Source organism: Prunus mume, linkage group LG6 (genome assembly GCF_029339155.1).
Source record: "Prunus mume cultivar Tortuosa linkage group LG6, ASM2933915v1, whole genome shotgun sequence".
NCBI lineage: Eukaryota > Viridiplantae > Streptophyta > Magnoliopsida > Rosales > Rosaceae > Prunus > Prunus mume.
The window spans coordinates 1,196,148-1,216,000 of record NC_142703.1 but is presented as its reverse complement, the minus strand read 5'-3'; the positions used below and the strand labels follow the sequence as shown (position 1 = coordinate 1,216,000).

Genomic DNA, 19,853 nt, shown 5'->3' with positions numbered 1-19,853 from the left:
GAACCAACTACTTCCACTTACTCTCCCAGTTATGCTGCATAACACCATAACTATTTCTTTATGAATCTGTAACCCACTCATATATATATTCTTTTTTGGACTTTTCACACCAATATCATGGCAATAAAGGACTGAGAAACATTAAAATCATTTAAAACAAAAATACCAAATAAGGTGGTCAAACAGGTTTTTCTTTCATTGCATTGAGCAATCCTAAGAACTACATAAGATGCATATAAATGACCAACAAAAAGAAAATCAAGCTATGTATAACATAAAAAAATCAACATAAACAACATACACAGAAACAGATGAGCGTGAATAACATTTTAAGATAAATTTGTTTTACTGATGTCAACAAAATTCATTACAGTGAAACAGTGCGCCTGTAAAGTACTTCGTCATCACTCTCATCTTCCTCATCTGACACCATTTCATTTCCAGGCAGCTCTAACTTTCCACCCATACAAAATAATGGACCTGGAGTCTCTGTTTCAATATATTCCCCTTGCAACCTCTCCTCAAACCTCTGATCACTACAGTTCAGGAACCATTTCAAAGAACACCTGATCTCCTTGCTTTGCAACCTCTGGTACCTAGGTTTTATCCTGGATTCCAAGCTGTAAGTGAAGTATTCCGGAAATTCCACAAGCTCTTTCAGTGGCCTACCCATTTCACTCTTAAAGAAGTAAAAGCTATTCTTCATGAGCTCAACACGCAATGCAATTAACTGGGGACACTTTACAATCATTTTGGCAACATCCTCGGAAGGTATTCCCCGTCCAAGAAGGAACTCAACTGGCTTCATTATCACATGTTGATGAAGGCTGACAATCTGCGGCATCTTCTCTATCACTCGTGCAAATCCTTCAGGATCAATCTTAAGCTTCAAACTAAAGAAATACTGCTGTGAGGACATTTTGGCCTTTAAAGGCTGCCCAAGAATTTGGGGGTATTGAGCAACAACCGAAGCAAGCACTTCCCTCCGGATCCCAAAACTAACCAAACAGTCCACATTTGGTTTAACAGTCTCCTCCAGATCATAACCAAGTAAATATACCCGCTTCTCCAACATCCTAGCCAAAATCTTTTTTGGCAAGCCTAAGGAAACCAAAAAATCAACAAATGGCTTAATCACAGTCCCAACTCTCATTCCCAAAAAGTAAGGATACTGTGTGACCATCGGACCTATATCCCTAGGATTAACACCAATGCTAACAAGATATGCCACTGAAGTACTCATTGTCCCCTCAAGTTTATACCCGAGAAGCTCAGGATACTTCTGCAACACATAGCCAATATCCTGCTTCTCCACATCAAGCCCACGAAGGAACTTAACAACCGGCACAAGCTCAACAACCACACTAGCATGTAATACTTGTGGGTAATTTTTAACAAACTCACCAAGTTTCGACCTTGGAATCCCAATTTTCTCCAAGTAAGCCAACACAGGTATCATATTTTTTCTCACACTACATCCGAGCATCAAGGGGTACTCATTAATGTCATCGCTGGACAATCCTAGCTTCTGAAGGAACTCAACTCTCTCCCTCATGACGTCAACAGTAGAGGGTAGCTCTAAGTTTTCTAACTCATCAGGAATTATGCCCAAGCTCTTTAAATAATCACATATTATAACCCTTGAGACAAGCTTCTCTTTGCGGCCTTGGACCACACCCCAAGTGACAGAGGGCATCTCATACTCTGGAAACTTGGAGGACTGGGTTGAAAATGAACAATTCTGTAAAACCCTTGAAGGGTTTTGGCTATGGGGCAGTTGGGCACATGGGTTTTGGTGAGATTGGATTGATGGTGGGATTGGAGTGAGTTTCTGTGAAACTTGTGGGTTTATGGGAACTATTTGGGCGATTTGGGTGATGGGTTTTCTTGCTCTGAAGAGTGAACTAATCATTTCAAGGGAAGGAAGAAGAAGAACTGCTTGAGTTGAAACCACAAAATAAATCAAGAAATTGGTCTTTAGTTTTGCAGCTATTTTTATTCTTTGGAGTATTTCAAAAGGGGCTTACTTCGTTGGTTGGTAATGCTCTCAATCTTCAACCTGATGACGCATGGTCTCAGGCTTCAGCACATTGAAGCTCACAGGGTTCTGAGCATTTCGCTTCGTATATGAAGCCCTTCTCTCGTCTGGACCTATTGTGGCCGTTGGATATATCTGACGGTTGATTTGCAAAATATTTTTCACAATACCGGTAATACCCTTGGTACTCTTTCAAACTGACATAGCCTGTCCCCGTGTTTCTCTACTGGACGGAAAGGGAAGGGCTTTCACCTCGCAAGTTAACTTCTTTCTCACTATCACAAGCTCACAAGCTCGCAAGCTTCAATCTCTCTCAACTCCGGCCTCTTCATTCACATAAAGGTAAATAATCAGTCTCGTCAAAATCTTTTGATTTTAGGGTTTTCAATCCTCTCAGTTTGTTTTTTTTATATTTTTTTATATGGGTATGATTTCTGTTTATTTATTTATTTTTTGGAGTGATTATGCGATTCTGTAAACGGAGGTTCATGGGTTTTGTAATTTGATTGATTTATGCTCAATGGTGCTCTGCATTACATTAGTTTTGAGGTCAGACTCAAAGTTCCAAGCTAGGGTTTTCAAGCGGGTTTGAATTTTCTGTTTTTGTTTTGGGTTATTGTGGATTCTGTATACAATGCTTCATGGATTTTTAATGCTAATTTTCCTATGCTCAACCTGTGATGGTGTTCTTCATTTTGTTAGTTTGGAGTTTGGATTCAACGTTCCTACATAGGGAATTTTTTCTCGGGATTTTGATATCTGAGGACTTCACTGTTATTAATTTAGCTTCTTTGAGGCTTCTTCAAGTTGTTTCAAGTTTGTTTATAATTGAGTTTGTTTTAAGCTTCTCCTGCGTCAAATGGATGTCCAGAGTTTCTTGCCCCATTGTGTGTCCCATAATGGGTCCCATTCTTCTACCCTTTCCCAGGAGTCGATGACTATTCATAGCCATTACCTTGACACCAAAGAAGAGTTCGAACCAATGCTTTATTTCTGTCCTAGTTGATCCTAATTCGACATTAGAAGTATATTGATTTTTCCCCAATAACTGAATACTTTTGTCTGTAAATACTGCATATTTACACATGCACAGGACATGGTTCAAATTAGTTTAGAATCCTATGTGTATAGGAGTGAGATCAGTATCTTGTTAATTGGTCTTTCTCTTTCTTTCTTTTTTTCTATGCAATTAATTTGTAATTAAAACAAATAGTTTTTATGATACTAAAACTTCATCTTGGTTTGCAATTTGCATAAAGAAGTTACCCCTTGATCTTGTTCTCCATTGCCCCTTTGGCCCAAATCCTAGGGTTTTGCTTATTATGCTTCATTAACCTAGGTTTTTCCTGCTTCAAATCCTTGAATCTTGCATAATCTTGGTTCAAAAATCCTAAATTTGCATACATGTTTTGTAGGATTTCAAGTAAGAAAGGGTTTTTTTTTTCTTTTTCCTTTCATTGACTTATTTTTTGGTTCATTAACTCAAATGTTTCTTTTGCTCATTGGCTTATTTTTTGGTTCATTAACTCAAATGTGTCTTTTGCTCATTGGGCAGTTGTGATTTTTTGTTGCTCCGAAGTATGAATTTGGAGCTTATAAGGTGGAATTGTTGTGTTAGGTAGGTTCTGCGAATAAGTAGAAGAGATGATTGCAGAGAAGCCCAGTTGGATTAGGCACGAGGGAATGCAAATTTTCTCCATTGATGTTCAGCCTGGTGGACTTAGGCTGGCCACTGGGGGGGGTGACCACAAGGTGCGAATTCTCTCCTCCTTTGTGCTCTGTTTGCTTGCTTAGGAAATGTAGGAATTCATTAAAAAGAAAAATTAATTGTGTTTTTTTCCCTCCAATATATCAGAATCAGAAACCTGTACTCATGGGGGGAACATTACAAGTTTTCCTGTTCACTATGTATTGTTTCTCGTCATTATTGTTCTGTTTGGTGTGGAAAAGTATTAAACAGACGGGACATTTGAGTTTTCAGAGACCCTGGAAAAGAAAACCCCAAAATACATTTATTTTGTTTCGTTGTTATAATCTTCTATTGTATCCTCTGCCTTGTTTGGTTGGGAAAATATTGAACAGACCAGACATTTGAGTTTTCAGAGACCCTTGAAAAGAAAACCCCAGAATACATTTATATTGCTTAGTTTTTAGAATCTTCAATTATATCATCTGCGTTGTTGGTGGAAATTTGATGGACATAGGTTGAAATTTGTGTCTACTGTTGTGTTTGGATTGTGAGTTTACAAGGGATCTCAATTCTTATTAAAAATTGTGCAATTTAAAAGTATTAATATTATGGAATCTGCTATTTGAAATAGGGTGGAATTCAAATACGTCATTTTAAATTCACTCTCTAAATCACACTATTTTTTCCTCTCAATCTGTAACAGGAAGTAATAAATCTCTGTTTTTTATTTTTCCTGATGTTTGATTTAAACAATTTAAACTGTGTAGTCAAATATATACATACATAAATATATACATACATACATACATACATACATATATACATACATACATACATATATATATATATATATATATACCCATCAATTTGCATTAGACACATCTGGTCATAGTCACATTTATATTTATTTTATGGGCGCCTTTGTCGCTTCACTTTGCATGGCATCATAGGTTATACTGTGGAAGTGATTGCTTCGTCCCTACTTTGCCAACTACAGGTGCGAGTATGGAACATGAAATCCCTTGGCAGGGATTTGGAAAATGAAGAATCATCGCAGAGGCTACTTGCAACTCTCCGTGATCACTTTGGTTCTGTGAACTGTGTTAGGTGGGCTAAGCATGGTAGGTATGTTGCTTCAGGATCTGATGATCAAGTGATTCTAATTCATGAGAGGAAGCCTGGTTCAGGAACCACTGAGTTTGGTAGTGGGGAGCCCCCTGATGTTGAGAATTGGAAAGTTGCAATGACTTTGAGAGGGCATACTGCAGATGTGGTAATGAAATTGCTTTTACCATTTCGATAGCTGGATCACCTGAAACAAATTCCTTATTTCTATAGTTTTTTGAATGCAGTGTGTTTTGCTTCATGACTATGATTCACCTTTTGTTTTAAAAAAATCAAGTCATCTGGCTTTTGGGATTACTTTGACCTGCAGTAAATTTGTTTTTTGAAGTTACTGGAAGAGTCACATAATGTATAGTTTTTTTCTTCAGCTGCCTTTACGAAGGAAAAAAATGGGGCTAATTTAGTTGTTTTTTATTTATATTCTCCTAAATAAATGCTATGGATTTGTATAGTTCCTGGTGGGTATTGTCTTACTGAGGTGCTTTTTTTTCCATGCTTAAAGTAGGTGGATCTTAATTGGTCTCCAGATGACTCAATGTTGGCCAGTGGAAGTTTAGATAACACTATACACATCTGGAATATGAGCAATGGTATTTGCACTGCTGTTCTAAGGGGTCACTCTAGCCTGGTTAAAGGAGTTACTTGGGATCCAATTGGTTCATTCATAGCAAGTCAATCAGATGATAAGACTGTAATTATTTGGCGAACAAGTGACTGGAGTCTTGCTCACAGGACAGACGGCCACTGGGCAAAATCAGTATGTCAATCGTGTAAGTTTGTCTCTATACAGGTTCCAATATCATTGTCTAACAAGTGTTTGTTGTTTCAGCTTGGATCTACCTTTTTCAGGCGGTTGGGATGGTCCCCTTGTGGCCACTTCATTACTACCACTCACGGGTTCCAGAAACCAAGGCATTCTGCACCTGTCCTAGAGAGAGGGGAATGGTCCGCTACATTTGACTTTTTAGGACATAATGCCCCCGTGATCGTAGTGAAGTTTAATCATTCAATGTTTAGGAGGAATATTTCCAATGCTCAGGAAAAAGCAGCACCTGTGGGGTGGACTAATGGGGCTTCAAAGATGGGTGGGAAAGAGAAAGAACCACAACCTTATAATGTCATTGCAATTGGGAGTCAGGATAGAACCATAACTGTCTGGACAACTGCAAGTCCCCGGCCTCTCTTTGTAGCAAAGCATTTCTTTACTCAAAGTGTTGTGGATTTATCCTGGTATGGTTGCCATTTCCAGAAAAATGATTTACCATTAGGTTGTCTGCATATTCTTTTTCATTTTGATATAGCAATTTTTTTGTGTGTGTGTGTGTGTGTGTTATTCTGTTCTGTAATGTTATTTTTCTTCTTATGGAAACAGGAGCCCTGATGGTTATTCACTTTTTGCATGTTCTTTGGATGGGTCAGTGGCTACTTTCCATTTTGAGGTGAAAGAGCTTGGCAATAGGTTAACTGATGCTGAACTGGATGAATTGAAGAGAAATCGTTATGGTGATGTTAGAGGTCGGCAAGCAAATTTAGCAGAAAGCCCAGCACAGTTATTGCTTGAAGCAGCCTCTGCTAAGCAAGCCCCAAGCAAAAAAGTGGTTCTGGATCAGCAAAACCAGACAGTTGTAAAACCTTCTGTTGATGCAAGGGTTGCAACAAAAACTTCTGTTGATGGTTTAAATAAGGCTTCATTGTCTGCCAGAATTTCTAGTCCTGTGAAGCAGAGGGAATATAGACGGCCTGATGGTAGAAAGAGGATTATTCCAGAAGCTGTTGGGGTGCCTCTCCAGCAGGAAAATATATCTGTTGGGCCTCAGTCGCAGGCTCTTGACTTCCCTCCAATGCCTTCTGATAAAAAAAATGATGATAATGGGTTAGCCGCTGCTGATAGTGGCATTAGAGACAGTTCTGTTAGGGGAACACTTGGTAGGAGCACTGAAATAAAGGAGGGACATGGGGTCACTGCTAGAGCTATGATTACCAAAAGCCTGGTTATTGAGAAGGTTACCGCATCCACAGGCAGAGATGAAAGCATAACTGTGGAGCAGTCGGGAAATGCCAAGGCTTCTAGTTCGCTAGGCGCTTCTTGTTCCACTCTTTCAATTAGGGTGTTCGATAAGAAAGAAGGGGAAGATACTGTACCAATTTGCTTGGAAGCTCAACCCCGAGAACAAGCTGCAAACGACATTGTTGGCATGGGAAATACATTTATCATGAAAGAAACAGAAATTACTTGCACAAGGGGGTTGCAAATTCTTTGGTCGGATAGGATATCTGGGAAAGTCACTGTTTTAGCTGGAAATGCAAACTTCTGGGCTGTTGGCTGTGAGGATGGATGCATACAGGTTAGTATATATCTCTTTCACGCATGTGTACTCATTAATTTTTGTTTTTTCTTCATTTTTTCCCATGTTTAAACCATTCTTAACAGATATATTTCAAAATAAGTTAAATTCTGCATAATATTCCTTGGTGGTTGCAATTCACAACATCTTATTATACAATTGCAAACATCTAATAAATGTTTTTTCTGTGAATCACCATTGAAGTCAAAGCATTCTATTGCATTTGCAGCATTTGATATTTAAGTGATTGTTGTAGCTGAAGAAAGATGCTAATATAGTTAATAGGTTCAGAACTTCAATTTTTTTTCTCTTCCCTTTAAAGCCTATTCAAAACCCTTAAAACTGAAGGTTTTGCCATCATTGACTGGCTTAAGCTCTTGGTTTGATATGTGATTTGTTGTAGGGGAAGATTAGAGTGAGTTTAAAGAATGAAGGTTAAAGAGATGCAGATACTTGATGTGCTATTTTAAGCGTATTTTATTTTTCAATGATTTATTTAATGAGAGCTTCCAAATTGGATTATATTTCCAATGCTCAAAAGACAACAATTTTTATTCTTAATTAGCATGACTCTGTTAGTCTATGCACCAACCCGGCGGTGATGACAAGCATTATGACATTTATGTTCGTTATAGTCATATGCAGACATGAAAATACCACTAAGCTTGCTTTAAGTGGTTGGATATATATAACTTGTCAACTTTTTGGTTCCCTTGAGTAGGTTTACACAAAATGCGGGAGACGTGCTATGCCAACTATGATGGTAGGATCTGCAGCAATATTTATAGATTGTGATGAGTGCTGGAAGTTGTTTTTGGTTACAAGAAAAGGATCTTTTTATGTGTGGGATCTATTCAAGCGGAACTGTCTTCTTCATGATTCGTTGGCATCTCTGGTTGCTTCAAACCCAAACCCATCTGCAAAAGATGCGGGTACCACATTGAACTTGTCTTTTCAACACATGGAGCGTCTTTTTTCAACTGTAGTTGCTTGATAGGCATAGCCCATTCTTGTCGGCATTATGTTTAGATGCGCTTAACATCCTGTCCACTGTGGCTGTTGGCTTTTGTACATGCTTTCCAGGTGTGATCAAAGTTATATCAGCAAAGCTATCAAGATCTGGTTCTCCTCTTGTTGTTCTTGCCACTCGCCATGCCTTCCTCTTTGACATGGGCCTGATGTGCTGGCTTAGGGTTGCAGATGACTGCTTTCCTGGGTCAAATTTTTCAAGCTCCTGGCATTCGGGTTCAACTCAAAGTGGTGAGCTGGCAGCTTTGCAGGTTGATGTCCGGAAATATGTGGCCAGGAAGCCAGGTTGGAGCAGGTGTGTACTAAAATTGCGGAATTGTTCGGATGATATTAATATGTACTGACCGACACATTGCAGTTTAGTATCTTGCTCTTGGAATTGATCTAGTTGTATTTTCTTATAGGGTGACTGATGATGGAGTGCAGACACGTGCTCATTTGGAAGCTCAGTTGGCTTCTTCACTGGCTTTAAAGTCCCCTAAAGACTATCGTCAATGCCTTCTTTCATACATACGCTTCCTTGCGAGGTATTTATTTTTGCCTCCCTTGTGCTCCTCTTTTTCTCTGAGTTGCTCTATTCGCACATACATAACACGTTGCTAGTAATGTTGTTAAACTCTATCATTATTATATATAATGTTCATTGGTGGTGCTTCTCTTCGACTTCTACTAGCATGCTCTGCTTCTGCTTTTTTCTGTTGGTGGCATCGTCTTTTACCTTTTATTTGATTCATCAATATATTCTACAGAAGAAAACATAAAGTGTGCTATTTGTTTTACAAGTTTGACACTTAAAAGTGTGTTAGAATTGAATACTTGAAAGACATTCTTTCAACCCCCTGTCTCTCCTTCTCTTTCCCCCTCTTGTTGTTTGAAATTTCGTGCATGTTCACGCACCGATGTTGTCAGCAGTGTATAACTAAGAGATAGATGTGTTGATACAGCCTTAAATCTGAAATACCCTTCTTATTCTCGTTTCTTTATTTGTTTGTGGCTTTTTTTTTTTTTTTGGGGTCATATGCAGTGGATTTTGATGCCTTTGTTAGGGGGGGGGGGTTCTAAAAGTCTGTTCTTAAGATATGATGTCATATATATATATATATAGGGTCAGGATCAGGGGACACACATTTTTAACACAAAATTTGACACACTTTTAAGACCTTTAGATCTAACCACTTTCAACGGTGGAGATGAATGCTAATTTAACTCTTTCACTTTTACACCTTGTATTCTTCCCTTTTCGGAATGTCAATATTTAATATCTTTTTCGGCTTCTTTTTTTTCTCTCTTTCCTCCCTCATTTTCTCTCCCTTTAAAACCTCTTCTTCTTCTGTGACAAAAACAAGACCCTTCTTCTTCCTTTATTGTTTCTGCGAAAATTCTTGTTGTATTCTGGAAAAACAATGAGGTAGATGGTGGTCTCACCTGTCCACATATACACTTCAAATAATTTTTTTTTTGCCTTATCTTTTGTGTTATGAAAGTTATCAGAAAAAGAGAAAGACATTAGAAGAATTCACAATCACAATACTATGGCCAAACTTCAGGAGAAAAAAGATTGGAAGAGGAACCACTTTCGAAGAAACGAAAAGAAATAAAACAAATACAAGACCCAACCCTGTCCTGCCCTCTCCTTATGCATCATTTGAAAAAATTGGCACAACACACCAAAGAGGATTGTCGTGCCTTAGAAAATCAGACTGTAGATGTATCTTGCAGGAACTAAGACAAATCCAAAATATATTTGTTAATAGTCTGATGGATTACAAAGATATTAAGGAGGAAAATGAAAATTGAAAGTTTGCAGTTTTGGGTGCATGTCATCTATGTATTACTTCATCATTTCCAGAATGGCACAAGAAAATATTTTACAGGGAAGAAATTAAGGAGAAGAAGAAGGATTTTATTATAAAATAAAATAAAAACAGAAAACAAGGGAGAGAGGTGATTAATTAAATTGAAGAAGTTATCCTTATCTTCGATATAAAAAATAAATAAATTTGTAATATAAGTTTCTTTTCGACTTTAAAAAGAAAAGAAAATTAAATTGAAGAAGTTATCCTTATCTTCCAAATCCAGATTAGAAACAAGATTTGAACTTGATAAGAAAAGTCTGTAAAACTTTATGTATGTTTGGGTAATAGCTAAGTCAGTAGATTGAGAAGAAGCTCCCAAATGATTTATATTTAGCTTTGCAGGTCAAAAAAGAAATGGGTATGAACTCATCCTTTGAAGAAAGAAATTCATGGCTGTTCACTTCACATCGTACTCCTCCAGCTCAAATGAAAATACTGACAAATGTTTTTTTATAAAACTATTTCTTTTGAGAACATATTAAATTAAACAAGGTTTCTCATTGAAATTTGTGAGGAGAGGGGCGAGAGAATGGCTTATTTCCAAGGGAAATTAATCATATAGTTGTGGGTATTGACCTTTTTTTCAAATGCAATCTTAGCCATTAAAACTGCTTTAATCTAAAGGTTGAAAATATGTGTATAAATTTGTGACTCTGTGTGTGTGTGTATATATGTATATAATTTGTGTATGTATGTATGTTTTTTTTATGATGTTATGATCTTTAGCAATCCTAAACTTTGATGCATTTTTACTTTAGTGTCTGTAGCATTATACATTATAACTTTATGTTTGCACTGATTTCAGAGAAGCAGATGAGTCTCGCTTACGAGAAGTCTGTGAGAGTTTCCTTGGACCTCCAACTGGGATGGTGGAGGATACACCTTTAGATCCAAAGAACCTGGCATGGGATCCTTATGTGCTTGTAAGGCTTTGTATAACAATTCTTTAGGTGTCTTTTGCTAATGGGATTTGAATCCAAAAAAATTTCAATCCATTTGCCCCCTAATTTTCTCTTTTTTCTTTTGCAATTTTCTTTTTGAGATATGGCCCTAATAGATACTCCTCGTGTAGAGTCAGTTCAAATTTCTTTTATTTTCTTACTCATTCTGGTTGCTTGTTGAGGGTTAAGCGGTACCTGTAATAAATTTGTAAATCTACTGTAGTTTCACCTGCGATTTGGTTGATTGCAGGTTGATATTGCAATGGTGTATGATACAATCTTAAGTATCAGACTTGTTGCAATATACCCCGGCACAAACTCTTGTCATCCAATCTTTGCTACCTAATTGTTACTAATTTTTAGTTTTTTTTAGGCCTTGGGAAGGTTTATATGCGTTATTTACATTTACCCCTTGTGTTTCTGCTTTTGCAGGGAATGAGGAAACATAAACTCTTACGAGAAGATATTCTTCCGGCAATGGCTTCAAATAGAAAAGTACAGCGATTGCTTAATGAATTCATGGATCTCATTTCCGAATATGAAAGCGCTGAAACAAATCTAGAGAAAAGGTCTCAAACTTCACCAACAGCACGTCCACCAGCAGCTGATCAAATGGAAGCTGCTCCATCTGGGACAAATCAAAAGGACTCTGTCCCTGCTGCAACAGATCAAAAGAAGTCTGTTCCTGCTTCAATTGATGAAAAGGACTCCTCCCAGTTAGCAGCAGATAAAGAAAATTCTGCTCGAGCGGCAGAAGATACAGTTATTTCAGATCCACAAATGATCAATCAAGTTAGTCTTGCTGCACAAGATGCAGGTTCTTGAGTTTTGCATCTTCTCAGAGTCAAAAGGAATGTAAGAAATAGGGCACGCTAACATGTAGTTGAACAGGAGTTAGCTTGAAGATGACCGGCGTATGTATATGTTTGGAGTTTATTTACCCATGACACATGCATAATTGAAGTCCATTTTGCTGATCACCTTTCTTCTCAAGGAAACCTACCTACGAGTATATGATGCATTAAGCTTCGAATGATTGGTGAATTATGTGGTGGTTTCCTCTCACAAATGCAAGAAAATCTCACTTTGCATATGTAGTTGTATGTAATTGGCTTGATGAATTTTGTTTCTTGTACATTATCCAGCATAATCTTAATCTTTATTGGATGAGAGAGCTCCTAGGTTTTGTAGTTTTAGGTGTTCTGCCATACAATCATTTTAATTTTTATTGATAAAATTTTGTTCTTGCTGTTAAAACCCAGGGGGCGCTATGAACCGCAGCAGATTCAAGAGATAAAAACATACATCGCTAGGATTCCTTGGTTTTATATTTATTTTGAGAAGTTAATTTACCAACTTTAGAAATGTGCAGAAGAACAGTAAATATTTCATATATGTTTTTTTTATTCAAATATTGGATATATGTTTAGGTTAGACATGTACTTTAGTTCTTAATAACAAGCATGAGTTAATTATTAATAATATTCCAATGTTAGATGACGTTCGAATCTCCCCATATTATTGATAAAAAAATATCATGTTATTGAAAAAAAGCATCACAATTTTATATTAGAGTGGACTGATTCGATTTAATTCGCTTTAGACGTTAACCTAATTATATCATTGAATAAAACAAATCCATTTAATGATTGGTATGGTTTAGTTATTTTTTTGTTATAGTTGAGAAAATCTTTTACCTCTGAAAATTGTGATATTTCGAGAGATATAACATTGAATTTGAATGACGTGGAGATTTTAATTTTTGCTACTAAATGGGTGATATCAATGTATGAGATGGAATGTATAAGTGAAATGTTATAAACCAACTAATTGCGGTTTGGTTCATTTCAAATCAAATTACACATCATTTATTATTTTTTTGTGAAAAAATCGAACTAGACTGTAGGTATTGGTTTAACATGGCTGGTTTGAATTGTTATGTTGATTTTTTGCCACATCCCTAATTCGTACTAACGTATAATATCTTGTAATATACTCCGATGGATTATATCAGGTTAAATTATTCTTGTGTAGATTTCTCGAATTTCACTTTGCTACTCAAAGAAGACTTTAACCAAAGTTGTCCCCTAAACTCACTTTTCACGTCCCACTTTGATACTAGTTTAGTACATCAAGTTCGATGATGTGCCGTATGTGAGTTCTATTTTTATTTACTTATTTTGTTAATAATTCTTAAAACTCAAAAATAAAATTAACTACTACCGAAAATATATAGAACTAATCAACTAACCGAATATATAGAGAGTGAGTTGAGTCAAAAAATTAAGCCCAATTTAGCAATAGAAAGGAAAGGAAAAATATTTTCTTAAAATTTTGCATGATCTGTAAAATATATTTATTCATTTATAATTTATTTCAATTATAGATAAATTAAATCAAACTATCTTTTTAAATTTTGTGTGCAGTTGGTTTAAATGGGTTTAATGATATGCATTTAATTAAAACAGCTGGACATGGTTGTTTGTCTTGGTGTTTCCACGTTTTTTTACTTTTTACTTTTTTACGCGCAACAACTCAGCAACTGAGTCACCGAGTTATCACACCGTCCTTTCATTTTACATTTTGAAAACCAAAATAGCGCCACAACAATACATTCCCTCTTCTTTTCGTCTGTCTGTCTGTCTGTCTCTCTATCTCTCTGTTTCTCTGCAACAAGTAAGCGAAAGCGATCGAGTGAGACTATTGAGTTCAACGATTGAGCGAGTGATTTTCTCTGCAACGATTGAGCGAGTGATTTTCCAACGACTGTGTGAAATTTTGGGTTCTGAAATCAAGAATGGCGTGGTCTGCTATAAAGCGCAGACAATTGGAGGATGGTTTTGGTTCCTTTGAGTTTCAGTTTCAGACCCAGAAGAGGATAAGGTCTTCTAGGGTTTCTGAGAATGTAGCCGTTGAGGAAAAGTCGACCGTTGGTCTTCCTCTGTGCAAGGGTCTGGCTTCGTCTGCTACAAAAAATGCCGACCCAGAATCAGAAGATCTGGGTTTTGATGAAATCTGTCAGACCCAGAAGAGGAAGAGGTCTTCTAGGGTTTCTGAGACCCAACGGAATGTAGCCGTTGAAAAAAAGTCGACTGTTGGTCTTCCTCTGTGCATGGGCTTGGCTTCGTCTGCTACAAAAAATGCCAACCCGGAATCAGAAGAGGGTTTTGATGAAATCTGTCAAACCCAGAAGAGGAAGAGGTCTTCTAGGGTTTCTGAGACCCAACGGAAGGAAAAGTCGACTGTTGGTCTTCCTCTGCGCAAAGTCAAAGGTTTGGTTTCGTCTGCTTCAAAAGAGACGTTGGATTGTTCCAAAGTCTTGGATTCTCTGATGAACCTCAGCCATGCGAGCTACTTCAACAAGCCTGTTGTTGATCCTGTGGCTGAGAATTTGCCTGGTTATTTCGACGAAATCTGGAGGCCGATGGATTTGGGTACTGTGAAATCGAAATTGGAGAAGGGTGTCTACTCCAGCGCTGATGGCTTTGCTGCTGATGTCAGGCTTATCTTCTCAAACGCTTTCAGGTATTTCCCCCTTGGGAGTAGAAATCGTGCAGCAGCCAAGCATCTAAGTGGGGTTTTTGAGACCCAGTGGAAAGAAGCCGAGGAGAAAATGTCAAAGACTGCTTGTCCTCCTCCTACTCCTCCTCTGCCCAAACGGAGACCAAATGGCAAGAGCTCTTCTGCTTGTAGGGCTCTTATACAAAGTCAAGAGGTTGTTGGGGTTTCTGATTCTCACTCAGCTAAGTCAACCAAAGATGATGACTTGGGCACCCTTGTTCATCATGCCATGTATCAGGCCACAGACAATCTTTCTCCATGTAAGGCTAGGCGAATTCAGTCGCTCAAGATGCGATTTTCAGGTACAATACGAAAAGCAAACAAGATACTTAAGGGTCTACCTGATTCTCCACCAAGGAGAAAATTGATGCATCGGATGGATCAAAGGGAATTGGCTCGCCGTGCCGTTTTGAACATGGAGAAGTCAGTCCAATTTGAGGACCCTTTAAGGGATGTCAAACAACTTGAGATTCTGTGTGGCTGTGGCAGTGAAAGGGTCTACCTTGGATTGCCTCTTAAGCATTTGGGTTTGTACCTCAAAGAAGATGACGAGTTACAGGGTCAGGACGAGGAGGCTTTTCTGAATGCAGATCCGGAGGAAGGCGAGATCTGCTGGCAGGAAAGCGATTGGGAGGAAGGTGAGATCCACTCATGAAGTACAGGTTAGAGTTTACAAGGAAAATGAGACATAGGTTACAAGCCACCTTGCCTCTGTTATTTGTTGTATATGGTAAGTAGTTGAATATATACTTTAGTAATTCTGATTTTTTATTGTTGAGATGCCTGATTTGGAATATAACCCACTGCTTGACAAGATGGATTACTTAGAATCTTGTTATTAGGGAATCTCTTTAAGTTTTACTTTCTAGTTTGTTATAGATGAGGTTTCCAATGTGGATGTGGTAGTATCTGCCTGATGCAATCCTACACATCCAGATATCTTGGAAACATTAGCGAAGTATGCACTGTTATGATGCATATAAGATAAAATGTTTGTATGTTCCAGGATATAATTTGTTATAGATGAGGTTTCCAACGTCGATATCGTTTCTCTAAAATGTTTTACTTCTTGGAACTTTTTCCAGGATACAACAGAAGATAAAGTGTATATGTTCTGTTGTGTGTGTTTGTGTATGCTATCCATGTTCATTGGCCATATACATTGTACATGTCAGATAAAGTGGACCACTGTGCTCTCTCTCTCTCTACTCTTTGTATTGTTTATTTCGTTTTTTTTATGTGCCAGTTTTTGTGTGATTGCTATTTGAGGGCTAATGCAACTGAGAGCGAATGGTTTGGGCACGAGGGACAAAAGTATGTAAGTTTGCAATAAAACTGAAATCAAAATTACATGGAAGTTTATCAAGAACTTGGAGACAATCCCCCATCTTCTCAGGTGCATCAGCAGCAGCCTTTCTTTCCCTGTGAACATAAACCATAGTGCAATTCCAAACTCCTGCTAATCAGGTTTCTGCATCTTTAAGTTTGTTTTGATTTATTAAAGGAATGAAATGATGAATAAGTGTTTCGCACCTGTACTAATAAAATGATTTCTTGTATAAGTTGTTCAGTTGCAAAGGTTGTTGCTATGGAGTGTGTGTCCCACTCATCTAATCCCGGCATTGGCATTTGCTTCAGTAACCCTGATAATTTGGTAACCCATCTCCGTTTCACTTCTAAATTTATGCTTTAAAGATGAATGACATTTCATGCAACAATCTACAGAGCTGCTACTGATTAGGAAATCTATGCTACCAATTTGTGTTCGTTGGTTTCATCTTGTCAGGTGTTTATGCCTTGTTTACGAAATCTAGGTAAATAAAATTTGTGTTTGTTAATACAGACTCCTTTGTGCCTTGTAGAGTTTTCAGTTTGCTATTCCCTGCACTTATCCAAATTTCATACTAGTATGATTTTCACTGAGAACTTGGGTTGATGAAGAAGAGAGGTTATATATATACATATTTATTGTTGTTTATGTTAAGTGCGACAGTTCTGTTTGAGCTAGTATCATATTATATTACGTTTGAGCTAGTACAGAAGCTTGGGATTGCTCCTTATAATGGTTTTTTCTTTCAATTTCTTTTGGCTTGGTGGCTGCTACAGATTGCAGTTTGCATTGCTGTTGGAGTTGTGTTGCCTTCGTCATCTCTTCAATAAGGGTTATATCATGGCTATTTCAGGTAAAATTGCTAAAGATTTTATATTACAGATAATATTTGTTTCTGTTAAATTGAAAAGGAAAATGGAGTGAAAATTCCATTATTGATTGTTCTAATAGGTTTTCTCGTGACCTTCCATACAGTTAATGATTCGTTATCTTTTCTTCAGGCTTAGCTAACATTGTTCTTAAGAAACTGCTAATTTCAATAACATAGCGTATCACAATCATTTCTAAAAGTGCTATAAAAAGGTTTGTGCAGTGATCTTTTTGTAATAGCTTCTATAGTGATGTCTTGGATGCCATAATCCATTTTTCTGTTTTCTTTTTGGTTTCAAATACTTCCTACTTGGCTTAAGGATCTATATATGCCGCTTAAAGACGATGAGATCTTTGAGCATGTACATGGGAGGTGATGATAAGTTAGATTTCTTGGCTATAGACCATGGGTTGATAGGTTGGTACTTTCATAATGCTGTTGGCTTAGATTCACATTTTAAGATCAATAGGAATGGTTGAGAAGGTTGGTGTGCAAAGGACTCAGTTGCATTCTTTTAAATGAGACATCTCAAAGTGTTTGTGGAATTCACATCCCACAAATTGGTGCTTTCATTGAAAGCCATCTCAAGAGGATTTTCTAATTTGTTATAGATAACTTAGAATCTTGCTATTATTAGGGAATCTCTTTTAAGATTTACTTTCTAATTTGTTATAGATGAGGTTTCCAGTGTGGATATAGTTGTCTCTGCCTGATGCAATCCTAGGCATCCAGATATCTTGGAAACATTAGCAAAGTATGTGCTTGTTCATAAAGTTTTTTTTTCTCTTTGTTCCAAGTACATTGCTTTCTGAGTTTATCATTGTGCTAGTTTTTCTTCTTTTTGGTTTAATAAAGAATGATAATGATGCAAGCCAGAATATTTAGCATCTTGAGCAACAAATTATTCCTTGTAAAAGAATGTTTCTGCATCTTTATGTTGGTTTTGATTTAATAAGGATTTCTTGTTAAAGATGTTCAGCTGCAAAGGTTGTTGGCTGGTCAGTCCCCTCCCAATTTTTTTTTCCTTCTTGTACTGTCTCTTCACGTCAATAATGCCATAATATGAAGGAAAACTATGGAGTGTGCCTCCTTGTAAACCTTGCAGTGGCATTTGCTTCCGTGACTCTGATAATCAGGTACACCATCTTCATTTCACCTCTGTATTTATGATAATCAGTGTTTTCTTTGTTTTTTTGTTTTTTTTTTGTTTTTTGTGGCATTTAGATTTCTCCCTCTTTTTTTTGTTTCCTTTTCTGGGGTCTCATTTATGTTGCTGTCACTATGGTTATGTTTTAAAGATCAATGACATTTCATGCAACAATTTACAGAGCTGCTACTGTTTAGGAAATCTACGCTACCAATTTGTGTTCTTTGGTTTCGTCTTATCAGATGTTTGAGCCTTTTTTAGGAAATCTATGGTAAATAAAATCTAGGTTTGTTTCATACTAGTATGATTTTCACTGGGAACTTGGGTTGATGAAGAAGAAAGGTTATAAGTGAGTTTTAAAGTATACTATCTGCATCTTATGAGATCTTGAGGTAGTTTGAGCACCATATATAGATTAGAATGCCCAGCAAGCAGTAGTGAATTTTTTATTTAAGTTGCTGTATCTGGTAAATAAATTTGTATACAGCTCTGGTTAGATTCATTTGGTATTGTAATATTTCACCATTTCAAACGTTTTCTGTCAATGTACATGAGCACAAATTTAAGTCCACTCAAATTTTCTTTTATTATCATCAATGACTGAAAATCAAATAAACAGAAACCTTAGAAGTTCCACATTTTAAACAATTTCCAGAGCTGATGAGGGCACTCCAAACAATAAAAATAGGAAACCATTTTTATTTGGACATGTTAAACAGGATCCTTGGTTCTCATCATTTACAAAAAAACATGTACTTTCTGATGTGCCTAAGCCTGCAGTGGGACAGAGTTTCTAATGGGGAGCAGACGCAGTTTCTGTTACTGTTTGGTCTGTAATTATCTATCTCTGCTCTGTAGTTTCTAACTGTTAGAGTTTTCCAAGTATTATGTGTACAGTGTATCAGAGTAGAATAACTAGTAAGGTTGGCTTAGCACACCATAAATTTGACTTGTTTTACCCTTCTACAGTTTAAAAACTTGTACATTAAGTAAGCTTATTTTCCAAATTGTATGGACTTTTGGGTTGTGTGTAGACTGTTCTAATTTTGGCATTGTGTTAATTGATTTTGATTCAATTACGGTCAGTATATGTTCTGGGGCCTTTTTCAGGTGATAGAAGTAAGTCAGACATTTTAAGAGCCTGTTTTTCTTTAGCTTTTAATAGAATTTTCTTTTCTTAACTACTGCTGTCAACTCTTTGGGTTCTGATTTTCTGATTGTCATTGTAAGTCTTCTAATTGAGCATGATATTGTCTTTGTGTTTTGATTTTCTGATGGTTATCGCATTCACTTATCTTTTTTTTTTTTTTAAACTATATCTTCTGTGCCTCAAACATACCTTGCTTTCTTTTCCTCATTGTTGGGTTAGTTTTCGACCAAGGTTTGTTTTCACTAGGATTATGTATAAGATCATTTAAAACTTTGTTTAAAGACCTCTTTGCTTCCAATTCTTCATTGCTTGTTTATCTTGTTTGATGTTTGAGCCTTATTTTAAGGTACTAAGATGTTTGAGCCTTATTTTCGGGTACTGAGATGTTTGAACAATATATATTTTAAGATAACAGTATATTAAGTTTACCATCCAAATGTTTGTGTTTGCCTAAAATATACTCTTAAAGAAATCTTTGGTCCCATTTCTTCATTGCTTGTTTTATCTTGAATGATGGTGAGCCTTATTTTCAGGTGCAAAGATGTTAGAACTCCAAGCTTTTCTTTTTCAATTTTTTGTTTTTGCATGATTTCAGTATTGGTCGTATTAAAATAAAAGAATTGACATATTGGCGGAATATATGGGGATAAATGGACCTCATAAGGAAAGAAACAAAGATAATAGATTTACCTATTTCATTGTCTGATTGAGAATCCATTACATTTTTTTAATCCTGTTTTTCTTTTTGGAATTGGTCAAAATCTGGTTGC

The 19,853-nt window shown here is 36.8% G+C and overlaps 3 protein-coding genes across 11 annotated transcripts; 2 read left to right on the top strand and 1 right to left on the bottom strand.

Annotated features, from left to right (window-relative positions):
• Positions 1 to 255: 255 nt before the first annotated feature.
• Positions 256 to 2,095, bottom strand: LOC103336094 (Mitochondrial transcription termination factor family protein). The gene has a single exon (XM_008239128.2). It carries the CDS (start codon positions 1,910 to 1,912, stop codon positions 368 to 370), a length of 1,545 nt encoding a protein of 514 aa, XP_008237350.2. The 5' UTR covers positions 1,913 to 2,095; the 3' UTR covers positions 256 to 367.
• Positions 2,096 to 2,231: 136 nt separating this feature from the next.
• On the top strand, positions 2,232 to 12,281 carry HIRA (histone chaperone HIRA-like protein). 5 transcript variants are annotated; one of them, XM_008239131.3, is made up of 11 exons: positions 2,232 to 2,380; positions 3,657 to 3,790; positions 4,726 to 5,001; positions 5,359 to 5,610; positions 5,683 to 6,083; positions 6,226 to 7,198; positions 7,920 to 8,130; positions 8,282 to 8,522; positions 8,632 to 8,754; positions 10,889 to 11,006; positions 11,457 to 12,281. In XM_008239131.3, exons 2-11 carry the CDS (start codon positions 3,683 to 3,685, stop codon positions 11,847 to 11,849), a joined length of 3,096 nt encoding a protein of 1,031 aa, XP_008237353.2. In that variant the 5' UTR covers positions 2,232 to 2,380; positions 3,657 to 3,682; the 3' UTR covers positions 11,850 to 12,281. The 5 variants fall into 5 exon arrangements, with proteins under 5 accessions (XP_008237353.2, XP_008237352.2, XP_008237351.2 ...); XM_008239130.3 differs by having other exon boundaries at positions 2,250 to 2,380; positions 3,661 to 3,790; XM_008239129.3 differs by having other exon boundaries at positions 2,250 to 2,380; positions 3,594 to 3,790.
• A 1,372-nt stretch (positions 12,282 to 13,653) lies between these two features.
• Positions 13,654 to 19,240, top strand: LOC103336109 (uncharacterized). 5 transcript variants are annotated; one of them, XM_089055538.1, is made up of 5 exons: positions 13,654 to 15,315; positions 15,832 to 16,052; positions 16,157 to 16,239; positions 16,692 to 16,768; positions 17,758 to 19,240. In XM_089055538.1, the coding sequence occupies exon 1, from the start codon at positions 13,822 to 13,824 to the stop codon at positions 15,238 to 15,240; it is 1,419 nt and encodes a 472-aa protein (XP_088911664.1). In that variant the 5' UTR covers positions 13,654 to 13,821; the 3' UTR covers positions 15,241 to 15,315; positions 15,832 to 16,052; positions 16,157 to 16,239; positions 16,692 to 16,768; positions 17,758 to 19,240. The 5 variants fall into 5 exon arrangements, with proteins under 5 accessions (XP_088911664.1, XP_088911666.1, XP_088911665.1 ...); XM_089055540.1 differs by having other exon boundaries at positions 13,654 to 15,223; positions 16,692 to 19,240; XM_089055539.1 differs by having other exon boundaries at positions 13,654 to 15,247; positions 16,692 to 19,240.
• Positions 19,241 to 19,853: the final 613 nt, after the last annotated feature.